At 42.8% G+C, this 13558-nt stretch overlaps 1 protein-coding gene across 1 annotated transcript in view; it reads right to left on the minus strand.

Annotated features, from left to right (window-relative positions):
• Positions 1–5606: 5606 nt before the first annotated feature.
• The window catches only part of xxylt1 (xyloside xylosyltransferase 1), a 36737-nt gene continuing 28785 nt past the window's right edge, over positions 5607–13558 (minus strand). Inside the window, exon 5 of the mRNA XM_080032405.1 lies at positions 5607–8532. Coding sequence (XP_079888531.1) covers positions 8136–8532 — 397 coding nt within the window. The 3' untranslated portion in view covers positions 5607–8135. The remainder of the gene's footprint in view (positions 8533–13558) is intronic.

A 13558-nucleotide genomic window follows, 5' to 3' on the forward strand; every position in this document is an offset into this window, starting at 1 on the left:
CCTAACTAATGCCCCTGCTGTGTTCCAGAACCTGGTTAACGACGTCCTCCGGGACTTTCTCAACCGCTCAGTTTTTGTCTATTTAGACGACATCCTGATTTTTTCCCGCAACCAGGAGGAACACATTCAGCATGTCCGACAAGTTCTTCAACGGCTGTTGGAGAACAAACTGTATGTGAAGGCCGAGAAGTGTGAGTTCAGTGTCACCTCTGTATCCTTCCTGGGGTTCATCATTGAGAGCGGGCAAGTGAGGACCTGCCCCGAGAAGGTCATTGCGGTGACTGACTGGCCCATCCCCGATTCCCGCAAGAAACTGCAGCAGTTTCTGGGGTTTGCCAATTTTTACCGGAGATTCATCCGGGATTACAGCAGGGTTGCAGCCCCTCTCACCCATCTCACCTCTCCTGCCCGCCCATTTGCCTGGACGCCTGAGGCGGACGCTGCCTTCTCTGGGCTTAAAAGGCTTTTCTCGTCTGCCCCCATTCTCATCCAACCGGACCCCTCCAGGCAGTTCATCGTGGAGGTTGATGCATCTGACACTGGGGTGGGGGCGGTCCTGTCCCAGCGCTCTGCCTCTGATGAGAAGATTCACCCCTGCGCTTTTTTCTCTCGCCGGCTGGTTCCTGCTGAGCGGAACTATGATGTGGGTAACAGAGAGCTGCTGGCTGTGAAACTGGCGTTGGAGGAATGGCGGCACTGGCTTGAGGGGTCAGAACAGCCGTTCGTGGTTTGGACCGACCACAAGAATTTGTCTTACATTCAGACGGCCAAGCGCCTAAATTCCCGTCAGGCCCGGTGGGCCTTGTTTTTTGGACGTTTCAATTTCACCCTCACTTTCCGTCCCGGGTCCCGTAATGTCAAGCCTGACACCCTCTCTCGTCAGTTTAACACTGTGAACACTCCGGCCCCCCCTGACACGATCCTCTCTCCTTCCTGCCTCAAGGTGGCTGCTGTCACCTGGGAGATAGAGTCCCTCGTCCGGGAGGCCCAAGCCATTGAACCGGACCCGGGAAACGGCCCTCCCAACCGCCTTTTTGTCCCCAGTTCGGTTCGCTCACAAGTGCTGGTGTGGGGCCACACATCGCGCTTTGCCTGTCACCCTGGCGTGGGTCGCACCCTGTCGCTCCTTAAGAGGCATTTTTGGTGGCCAGCGATGGACGCTGACACCCGGGCATTTGTGCTGGCCTGCACGGTTTGTGCTCGGGCCAAGTCCTCCCACCAACCCCCAGCTGGTCTGCTACGTCCCCTTCCGGTTCCTGGCCGGCCCTGGTCTCACATTGGCCTGGATTTTGTCACTGGTCTTCCTCCCTCAAAAGGCCACACAGTCATTCTCACCGTTGTGGACAGATTTTCAAAGGCTGTTCACTTCATTGCCCTTCCTAAACTCCCCTCTGCCACCAAGACTGCCCAGCTGCTTGTGCAGCATGTCTTCCGCCTCCACGGGATACCCACTGATCTCGTCTCTGACCGTGGGCCCCAATTCATTTCCCAAGTTTGGAAAGCGTTCTGCCGGGCGCTAGGGGCCTCGGTCAGCCTGTCATCCGGATACCACCCGCAGACCAATGGGCAGGCGGAAAGGGCAAACCAGGACCTTGGGACCGCTCTGCGTTGCGTGGCTGCACGCAATCCCTCTGCCTGAAGCGAATACCTACCCTGGATTGAGTATGCCCATAACTCAATGTCCTGTGCTGCGACTAATATGTCCCCGTTCGAATGTTCCCTGGGGTACCAGCCACCCTTGTTTCCCTCTCAAGAGGACGACATCTCCGTCCCCTCCGTTCAGCACCATCTCCGCCGCTGTCGCAGGGTGTGGAAGGGCGCTCGCTCCGCTCTGCTGCGCTCTGCGGAGCAAAACAGGCGCATTGCGGATCGCCACAGGGCTCCCGCGCCTGCCTACCAGGTTGGGCAACTGGTATGGCTGTCATCTAAGGATCTCCCCCTGCAGACTGGCTCTAAGAAACTCACTCCTCGTTTTGTTGGCCACTTCCCCATCATTGCTATTATCAATCCCTCTGCTGTCAAACTCAAGCTACCCCCATCCCTACGTGTCCATCCCACTTTTCATGTCTCCAAACTGAAGCCAGTCTCCACAAGCCCTCTTTCCCCCCCGGCCGTTCCCCCCCCTCCTCCCCGTCTGGTTGACAATCACCCTGCCTTCACCGTCCGGCGGTTGCTCGACATCCGTCGTCGGGGCAGAGGGTATCAATACCTCGCCGACTGGGAGGGCTATGGTCCTGAAGAAAGGACCTGGATTTCGCGGGGCCTTATCCTCGACCCCTCTCTCATCCGGGACTTTCACCTGGCTCACCCGGACAAGCCTAGGCCGCCAAGAGGCGTCCATTGAGGGGGGGATTCTGTGGTGATCACAGCTGGCTGCTGTGTGTGTTCCTCCTCCTCCTACTGCCACGCCCCCTGTCCGTCTCCGTTCCACACCTGGTCTGCATCTGCAATCAACACACCTTTATCTACTCCTGGTTTCCCTGCAGTCGGTGCCAGAGCGTTCCTTGCTATCAGTGGTAATTATACGTACCTGGCACTAGTGTATTGTCTACCTCGCTCTCTCTCTCTCGTCTCCTGTTGTGCTTTGTGCTCATGCTTACTTATGTTTCCTCTGCTTGCAGTTACCCGGACCTCGCTCTCCAGCATACCCACCTGCTTCTCCACCCCGGCTTCCCCACTCACCACCTGCTTCCCCAACTCGTTAAATAAACCTTTTTATTTTTATCCTACTACTGCCTCTGTCTGCTCTTGGGTCCAGTACCAAACCATAACAGTAAATGTGTTTGAGAATCAGAAAAAGCAATACATTTTGGATTTGTCAGGGTCAGAATGTTCTAACTGCTCTGCCTGTCAGTAAAGTCTGTGATGTTTCAATTAGCTTGTTCTGCCAAATAGGATTTTTAGCATAAACAAGTAATTTGAGATATAGTGTTGTTTCATTGAATGTTATGTTTTTCTTTATCAAAAACTGTTTGGTGGGAACACTAAGGGTGTATTCACACTGGGAAAGTCCGCTAGTTCACTTGCTTTGGTCCAGACCAAATAGAGTTTAGATTTTTTTTGTTTGGTGTGGTCCACTTTCATATTGCCCCTTTTGCAAGTGAACCAGCATCACGAAGCAAAACCACACGTGATCTGAGGTCATTCATTCATTGGACAGACATTCTGGGGTGGAGAGAAGCAGGTAAAACGAAGTAAAAACTGCGAAATATATAACTGATACGATATGGGGTTAAAAATAATAAATAAATAAATAAATATGCCAACATCTAGCCTATAAATAAAATTTAAAAAAACATCAAATTAGTGTTGTTTCATATGGTTATAATATGTAGGCCTGTGTCAATGTGTGGCTTGTAGCCTATACGATGTGAAACATAATATTTACTGTATTTTTGCTGCTGGACGCGCGGCTCGCGAGGAATAGGCTCAAGCTGACACAGCTGAATTAGCCGTGTGTCAGCTGGGTGTGAGTTCGGCGCGGCTCAGCTCCAAACTGACACAGGGGTAGTATTGACGGTACCGTAACATGGGATGCAAAGTAAAAACACGCACTTCATACAAAGCGCAGCGTGAACCTGTTGTCACTGTGCGGGAGACGCTCCCCTCTCCTTCATCTGATCGCTGAACACATCAGCATGTTTACGCGTCCTGTCTATCAAATGTAATATATTCGCTCGGGGCTCCCGGTCAAACCACAACTAATCTTCCTAACAATGGCGACAACAACACTTTCCTATAATGTGAAGCTGACAGCGATTTATTAAAAAAGAAAAGGCACAGTGCTTCCTGCAATTGGGTCGGATCGAGTCCGGCCAAATTCACACCACAAACGAACTGCAGCAGAGTACGTTTTGAAGCGCATCGAGACCACCTCTTCAACTGGGTCTCGGAGCGTTTGTTTGGTCCGCCCCCGAGTGAGATTGCTGTATTCACACCTGTCTGAAAGATGCGCACCGAAGGCGGAAGTGCATCTGAGTTCGTTTCAACTGAACTAAACACGGCATGTGTGAATACACCCTAAGTGAAGAAGGCAGCAAAATAAGCTGTCACTGATTAATTAGATTGTGATTTTTGTTTTGCAACATGGCTAGCAGATTAGCTAAAAAAGGAATGACACTATAGTCACAGCCAGCAAGCAAACAAGAAAGAGTTATTTTCTTTAAAGCTTCAAGAGTGTCTGGCTTGTTTAATAAAGTTATATTGTTTCCGTGCTGTCTGCTAAAAGTGCATGCGTATGAAAATGAAAAGTTACAATACGTTAAAAGAAGTAACTTTTGGAGACAAATTAAATGTAAAAGAATGCATCTAATTGATTCTGAGTGTCGTATCGGTCCGATACTGGCCTAAAATACTGTATCCGATATGAGAGAAACAAAAAGTGTAATCAAATCCATTAGCCTAAACTAACCGAATGATTACAAGAAATAAGTTGTTTGTTATACTTGGTATGTCCAATATCATTTTTTTAAGCTATATCAGTTTTAGACAGACAATCACTTTGTCACCACCAGCATTTCATCTTTGAAACAAAATCCAAAGTAAGTGCAAGCAAGTGTGCACAATTTTTCTTCAAAAAAGAAAAAAATCTGCTATGGTTAGTTTCACAACTCAAAAAGCTGCACTTTTTGGCGCTTTGTAAATGGTGCAGTATGTTTTGGTAGTGTGGAATGAGCCCAAGCTAAACTCCCTAAAAGTCATTGATAATTGTTAGGGTCAGAATTTGGGCTTAAGCATCAGGACAATTTCAGGGTGAAAAAAACAAAAGTGTGTCATGGCTAATTCCACTCAAAATAACTACTAATATTTTCTGTGCAATTTTATTCACTCTACCCAGGCACAATATCGGTTTTGGAATAATAATCAAGGAAAGCAGGAATCTGCCTTCTTCCCACCTATTATCTACATTAGAGAGAAGATTTTGCAAGAAAATATTCCAAGTCCAGAATTTTTTTTAAAAAAGCGAACCGATTCCTTCGCGGAATTGCAAAGATTATACTTCAGTACATCTTGTCCCAAAAAGCTTTCTGTATATATAATATAATAATAATACCATATATAATGGGTGTATATTGGGTTATTTTATGTCAGCAAATTCAGATTATTTTCTCTCCCGCAGGGTGGTAGCTGCCTGTGTAGGCAGATTTGAATAGCAGAAATGGGTCATGTCTAGCTTGTAGCAGACAAACAAGAACACAGGCCAGGGTTTGTATAACGAGAAACGCAAATACCCTCCATTAACATGCATTTATTTGTACCACTACCAACACAATGTGAACCATTAGGTGACTAAAAGCATCCCCTTTTTCATGCGAACGGGAGTGTTGTTGGGGTGAGCTGTTTGATAAGAGAAGAGAATAACTTGAGTGCATTTTTAGTCCATAAACACCATAAAAACACAGTACATTTCTCATAAAATGTATTGAGGAAAGTTCTGAAATAAGGTAGAGATGAACATGAAGTTAACTTAAAAGTTTATTCTTTCAAAAATAATAACATTTAAATAGTTTGGTTTCATGGAAAGCTACTTTTGAGTTTGCTTTACCCACATTGAACAAAGCAGTTTTTTTTTAAATCTGAGATTTGAGTTTTTTTTTAAGGGAGATATGGAAAATGTAAACACTTCTATTGTGAACTTCTTTCAGGACTTCAAAATAATAATTGCACATTTGAAAGAAAGTGTTTGCTGTTTGTAAATGTAGGTGAACATGGCATGGGTAACTATGTTTATCACATTCATCAAATGTCATTATACAACACCTTGAATCTCCAGCTTTTTTTCAACCTCCTACGTTATCCACAGGGTAAAAGTAACACATACAATATGGGTAACAATTTATTTTACAGAGCCATAAGCTCCTGGTAATTTCAAAGCAGGTGCCTGGAAACAACTACACATTTATGTAATTTGATACAAATTATAGGGAAACTAATTAGCAATAAATGTTATATTTACTTTGATTGAAATATAGTAGTTATTTCAAGGAATTTTCAATTGTCCCTTATTATTAGTAACACATGACATAGGTACAGTATCTCCAAGAAACTAAACAGCAACTACTAATAGGAATGTAATGGCAGAATAAATAGACACAATACCAAACAATGTAATGGATAATAAAAGAACAGAGGGATCAACAGTTGTCAAAACACAAAAAAAGTTTTAAAAAGGGTGATATCATTAGATTGCATTGTTTTAGAAACATAATCTATCAATTAATAAAATGCCAATCAACACATTTTTTGTTGTTTTTCCCTTCTCAACACTTCATGGCTTCAGTTTAACTACATCATGAAAGCTAACTAGCAGAAACTTTAAAATAGTACATTCAATGTATTTTTGAACAGGGATAACAATCTGCTTCTATGCTCTTAAAACCTTAGATTTTACCATTTAAATCAAAGAAATTAGTTCAGACAAATTTCAATAGCTCTTTTCACAGTGTCCATATCTTTATGTTGTTTTACTTCTGTATTTCATTTTTCAATGTTAACAGATGCACTTCAGCAGATAATTATCCCTGGGACATTTAACTGTTACTGAATGCACCTCCAGGAATATCCCACTTGAAAATGCAAAGTTATGCAATAATGTACCTACGACACATAGAAAACAAAGAAACGGATATATTGCTCATCTCAAGCAACTTTTAGTTACTGCAATGTTCACAATGCACTAAAAGAAATGGAAACCAAAGCCAAACAACAGATTTGTCTATTATAAATGGGCAAAAAAACACACAAAAAACAACAACAATAACCCTTGATGATATATGATGATAAAGCATGTATTTTTAAGTTGTAAAGTGCAATCAGTAAAGGATCAGGAGTGGGAAGTATTTTTCAGTATGTTATCAAGGGATTCAAGGGGTTATTTTCCTTGCCAACAATGTGTTTCAGAGTCACAGAGTCTAAAGAGTGTTGTTCTAAAAGAGGCAGAAAAAAATATTGACTAGCTTTAGGGTGAGTTCAAGGGAAGTGTATTGATTTGGAATGATGTTTATTCTCCAGGGACTTCCGTAGCCTTTCTTTTACCGTATTGATGGTGCAGGGAATTCAGCTGCTTTGTTCTCGCTGTGTGCACGTGGGTGTTAAAAGCGTGCTTGACATCTGACAATGTCCTGACCAATGGAAAATGAGTTTTGACATTTCTTTGAATCCGAGTGTCAGTTCAGTGAGCACAGCAAGAAAAGTGGGTCGTTGTTTGCAGTCACGTTTCACTCCTTCTGAAATGTGCGTATGGCTAGTGTGGCCCCCGTTAAACTGCAAATGCATGTCATGAACAACAGTCGAATGAAACCTCATCACTGCCGCAATTGCTCTGGCTCTGATGTGAGTTTGTTAGGTGTATCTATATGCAAAAAGATATGTCTGAAAGGAACTGTGGCAGTGTGTCGTGCATTGAGCCCACGTGTCATCAGAAAACTGGAGTTCACTGGTGGGTTCTCCTCCCTTACTCTGCAAGCCACAGATGTAGGAAGTAAATAAGCAGAAAATCAGATTTAACTGATAAATACAAGCTTATACCCCTTTGTGTTAAAAAATATTGATCTTTTAGATTCTCCTCAAAACAAATGTATTGAAATCATATAGCTAATGAAAAAAAACTTCAACATTGATAGCCACTGTATGATGCAATAGGCCCAATTTCATTCTGAATATATATAGTATTGATGCCTGCAAAAACATTTTATTATTACTGAAACGCAATAGGACATCATCAGGCAAGGCGCTGTATTGGCCAATCAAATGCAGGCAAAAACCCTTTAAGGTAGATTACTGTTCAACATGTATTGTGTGCTCCTAAAACAAAGCCTTCAAATTGCTGCATGGCAACCGACCTTCATAGATCATCTTGGTACCTGAAGAAACAATGAGCCCCATCATTGCAGCTTCTTGCATTATTATATTGGAGGGCTGTATTCTAAAATGACACAGATGAACACTATATTGTTAGCAGCATTGTGTGGATGGACACTTCAGTAGCCCCCTCAACCGGCAGGGGGCAGAGTCTGTGAATACACAGGCAGTACAATGGTCAAGGAAGGAAACTGTCATAAAAGTGGCAATCCTCCCGAAAAGCTAATTATATTGTCAGAGATACATTTTCAGTTCAAGCATCAGCTCAGTACGTATCAGTCATTTGGTATGGGGGAGTTACAGTTCCCATGATAGATATTGACAGGTCCACCACAGTGGTAATAGAGCTGAAACACATCTCCATACCCGTGGTCCCTCCACCAGGTGCACAGCTGCCGATTCCAAACACAGGCCAGGGAATAAAAAAGTTCAGGATGCTCCATGCCGATCATGGTGAAGAAGTCCTGGTCACCAAGGTGGCCCCTGAAGCGATACTGGTCTGCTAGTTTGGCCACATTGCTGGGCTCCAACAGTTTGTTGTAGAGAGCGGAGGCTCTCATAGCTCCTAGGTCCAATAGCATCACCCCACTGTTGAACCCTGGGAGTCCATCAGGAGGAGGCTCACCTACTCTGGTCTGAGGATTCTCCTTACGATACTGCCAGAAGGTGTGTCTGAGGAAAGAAGGAACGGTGTTTGCATGATGACCTCTGAGGGAAATCAGAACAAAAACTATAATTATATAAAAAAAAAAATAAAAAAAATAGGGACCCACTAAATCAATAATGCAGACACTGCGAGAATAACATAAGACGTATTCCTACCTTCATGCTTATTTGCCCGGAGCAGCCCATAACATAGAGCCCTCGGCCCCTTTCCCCTGCTTCTTTCTTTACTCTTTAATCCCGTGTGGGCCGTGTCCGCAAGATACAGGTGCAGCTCCGCTATCATCTCACCTCTTTTGCACCGTGTCAAAGGGCAATATAGAAGTGCGATTAATCTGCGTTAATTTATTTTTTTTTTAAATTGCGTTAATTTTTCTGTGATTAATTAATCGAAATTAACGCGTTAATATACGTATATACATACACACACAGTATGTTTGTGTTGTGGAACAACATGTTACTTTCAGCACCAACTATTGTGCACCTGCCAAAAAGGGCATATTTCTGAATATACATCTGCACACTCCTGCAACCTGTACCCCAATGGTGCGATATATTTTTGGACTGTTGTACATTCACACAAGTGAGGGGCAACTCTGTTTAGTTCCATGTTTGCTGAACAAACAGCACAGTGGCCCAAAACAGGAAGAGACCTGGTCCAGGAGTGTCAGAGCATGTTGGAGTGCCAAAGGCTTGTGCCAACTCAGCACCATGTTCTGCCAGCGTACCAACTGTGAAGTAGCTAAATGACACAAGAGCTTCATTCAACCAGCATTTGTATGCACAGATGTGTGTGCAGACAGGCCAGACCCTTTGTGGTTTATCTAATGTTATCTTATATATAACGGTTACATCTTTTATAGGGTAATTGATAACATTACGTAATTTTAAAGTGTAATAAAGGGTCCCTATTTTGGAACAATTGTCTACTATATGCTTACCAGCAAACTTACTAGTGGGTTTTCTTGTTGCCTGAAATATTTGATCAGGTTTGGATCAAGAGTAGGTCCTAACTTGCTGATTTAGGAGTAACTCTTAAAAACGACCTGCGCCAGATACTGGCAGAAAGACATCCGAGATTGCAACGGACTCGAAATAGAAGAAGATTACAATTTTATTTAAAAACTCTTTACTTTAATAAAGCAATACAATATCTCCCACAGTGTGTCTATGATAAACCGACTCATTCCCTCTCAGCCAATCACTGTGGGCAAAGAAGGTATAAATATGACTTCATCCAGAGCAACGGGGTCACCGCCCTCTTCTCTCAACTTAGGAGTCCCTACCATTCCTTAGTAAAAGTTGCCCTGCATTCCAAATCGCATACTCTCTTTTTTATATTCCACAGATACTACATCTGACCATATAAAGAAGTTAGTATGCAGTAGGCATACAATTGGGACATACTTTTACTTATTTTTTCATTATAACATCTTGCCTTGATCTTGCCTCTTGCTTTTATAATCATCGCATCCCCGGTTGTTTACATACGGAGCAATACGGAGGCACTGTCGAATGTGATGTCACTTCCGGTCCGCACTGGATTGTGGGTCAGGATCGCCAAAATAGCATGCTGATTTCAACACTAAAGATCTTGGCCGGATGTAGTAGAAATCCGGGTATTTCTAAGCATAGTACTTAAACTGACCACAATAATTCAGACATCCTTTTTTCTACCATACTAGATAGCAGAAAGTATGGGTATTATAATACAGGGTTGGTCTCAAAAGCAGTCTTAAGAAACTACTCTTAACCAATAATATTTAGTGCTCCTTAGGCGTACTCTTAGCACTAAGATCAAATGCTGTGTGAATACGGCCCCTGACATATAATGAATCAGATGATCAAAATACAGTTCATTATTTAGGTATTAGTATCTACTCAAACCACGCAGCAAATTATGCTTTGGCATTAACAGAATATATGAGAGGTCTCTATATAAAACAGAGCTGAAATTGTCCCCATTGTGGGACTAATGAAGTGTTATCCTACCTTATCTTATCAGTTTCTAAACTGGAACCAGATGTTCTCTGATCTACAGGAGAGGTTCGACACTCAGTAGTAGAGTTGAGTGAAAGAGGGCGTGAAATTTGTTGAAGGGTCGATTCAATAGACCTAAACTGGGACATTCTGCATCCAGAAAAAAGACTTGTTTGTTTGAGATTTACTTTATCTCTAAGGAGGAACAGACAAACCCATATGGGACATGCAAGAATGGATAGAGTCCTCCCTGTCTGCTTTCATTTTATGGGTTAACAATTTGTTTATTTTATTTCTCTTTTTGGAAGGGGTGTGTGTGTAAAGTGTTGTATGTTTAACGGAAGTACAACATGTACTTTTCTCATGTATGGTTAATTCCTACTGAACACAAGCATGAATGGCAATGTACCCATTATTGCACGCATGCACAGAATTGAGATCATTATTAGTATTGGCCAAGCCTGTGGATAACTACTGTGGGTAATTGATTAGTGGGGAAATATATGAGCATGTAAACCATTTGGAGAGCAGAGAGCCAAAGCTGTTGCAGGCAAATCAATTTACAAAAACCCCTTTAAATGATGTTATTAAATAGGGAAGATTTACAATCAGACGTGTTACTTAACTATAGCAGCTGTAGCTTGTCCACACCGTTTTATACAGTGTGTCGGTCTGGTGCCTGGGGATTCATGGCCCCTGTGAAATCATTTTTAAAATTGATGTGCCCCGAGACACGATTAGGGTGTGCACTGTCAGTGAGGGAACATTAACACAGACATTTCTCACCATAAAATAAAATTCCACCGCATTTATATTTTAAACAGCAATATTTAAATTCGGTAAAGATAAGAACCTTGTATTTTTTAGGCCTGTTTTGCTATCACTTTACCTTCAAGTCCTAGTTATTGTATGCTTAACCTGTACACAGAACATTTCAGAAAGGATATTGATGATAATCGTATACGAAGCATTGACCTGAAACACTCTTTAGCCTACATTCATAATAGACTAATATACGCATGTGAGAATAAAATGTAGTATTGAATAAAAACAAACTCACTCTCATGCTTCTTTGGCTGCATAATCTATTTTTTGTTAAACATTTTCTAACTGCATATTCTAAATTTTACCAGCTCAGTATGTGGGAAAACGGGTGGGTGTTTGATCCGCTGTTTAATTATCCTTTTAGTTTACATCAGGGCTATTCAATAGGCGGCCCGCGGGCCAGGTCCGGCCCGCGAATGAATATCTACTGGCCCCCGCCTTGACTACCGACCGACCCAAAAAAAAAAAAAAAAAAAAAATGTTTTTTTTTTTTTTAAGTGGTGCAAAATTAATGTACTAGCACGCGCAATGTGTGCTTTTGCATGGTCATAACTGCGCGAAAGGCCGTGATCTGCTGTAAATAAATGTGCACATGTGTCTCCAAGCGTTTCTCTATCAGCTGCTCTGTGTATGCAGCTTTGTGCGTGCGATTGTACAGCAGTGTAAGTGTATGGTCCATTATTTGTATTTAGTGTGTCTGCATAATATTGCACCAGTAGAACTTTGCTTTGTATTGTCTGCATGTTGGCACAAAATTTGTACCTTCACATAGCAAAAAAAATTGCACAATTGTAAAGTCAGTGTCTGTAGTTTTTTTGTATTCAAATAAGCAGTTTATTTCTGTACTGTGCATTGGCATCTTTGAGCAAAATACAGCCAAAATATTCGCCGCGGCGCTGCGCCGCGCCTCCCATGACCCTGGACAGTGACCCTTTGACAAACACATTTTTGGGGGGAAAACACTGTAGTGTAAGGTGTTGCACTTAGGGTTGCCTACATTTATTTCTATGTTTTTTGATAAGCTGTTGCACTCATAAGGCCAGGACACACCAGTCCGACATGTTCCGACTACGCAAAAAATGGAGTCGGCCGTTTCAGGAAGCTCCAGTCTTCCCGTCGCGGCCAAAGAACACACCGAGACGACTGTTTATTTTCCGTACGCTCGCGGGACGTAATGTCTCCACAACAGCAGGCGGCGCTAATCTGTATTGTGGCCCGAAAAAATACGAAAGCCGGAAATGATTGGACATCTCTCTAGAGCATAAACATAGATATAAATACGTATTTATATTTATGGACCATAAGAGCACAATTTTTAGCAGAGAGTGTCGAGCATGGTGTCGAGCAGTCAACAAGGGTTGATGCATGTGAGTACTCTCAAAACGAAACGAACAAACACATTAAAACGATGGCTAGCTGTTGTTAGCTGTTTGTGCTACCCGCCTCACTTCCGGGCTTCACTGATTCGCTAGCCCGCCACCAATCAAATTGCTCCAAATGAAAGACGGTCGGCCGCCGATTGAACACGTTCAATCGGCGGCCGACAGGCTCAAAACAAGCCCGACGACCTCTACGTCGGCCGACGTCACGGCACACACCAAACAGATTCGTCTTTTTTTTTGACGACGGCGATTATCGGGCTGGTGTGTCCTGGCCTTTAGTAAACCCAGGCCTACCTGTATTTTGACAAGCTGTTGCACTTAGAGTACATTTATTTCTATGTATTTTGATAAGCTGTTGAAGAGTTAACCTATTGTGTTTTCCTGAACTGATAAGATTGTTAAACACTTAAACAACATGCAGCCTATGTTAATCAAATAGGGATTATTTTTGATAAGCTGGTGAACTCTATTTGATAAAATAAAGACAATATATGCACTCCTATATCGGTACAGTATATGTAGCTATTAATGTGATGCTCATCAATTTTAGGCATTTTTTTCCTGCCCCTCATTTTGGATAATTTCCACCAACCGGCCCCCATTCAAAACTAATTGAATAGCCCTGGTTTACATGCACAGCAGCATACACAACCAGGGAAAATAACAATAGTCTGCTAAAGCATGTATTCCACTTGTCATACGTTAATCTGCCATTACACCCGCGAATCGCGGCAGTTAATTAGCGTGCATAAATTATAATGCACTGCAAGGGTGGTCAAAAATAAGAAAAGTCATACATAGACGCTCCGGCTGACTGGCGTCACCGCCGCTATTACTACCCCTCATCG

This window comes from Ammodytes marinus (assembly GCF_949987685.1).
Source record: "Ammodytes marinus genome assembly, chromosome: 8".
Classification (NCBI taxonomy): Eukaryota; Metazoa; Chordata; class Actinopteri; order Uranoscopiformes; family Ammodytidae; genus Ammodytes; species Ammodytes marinus.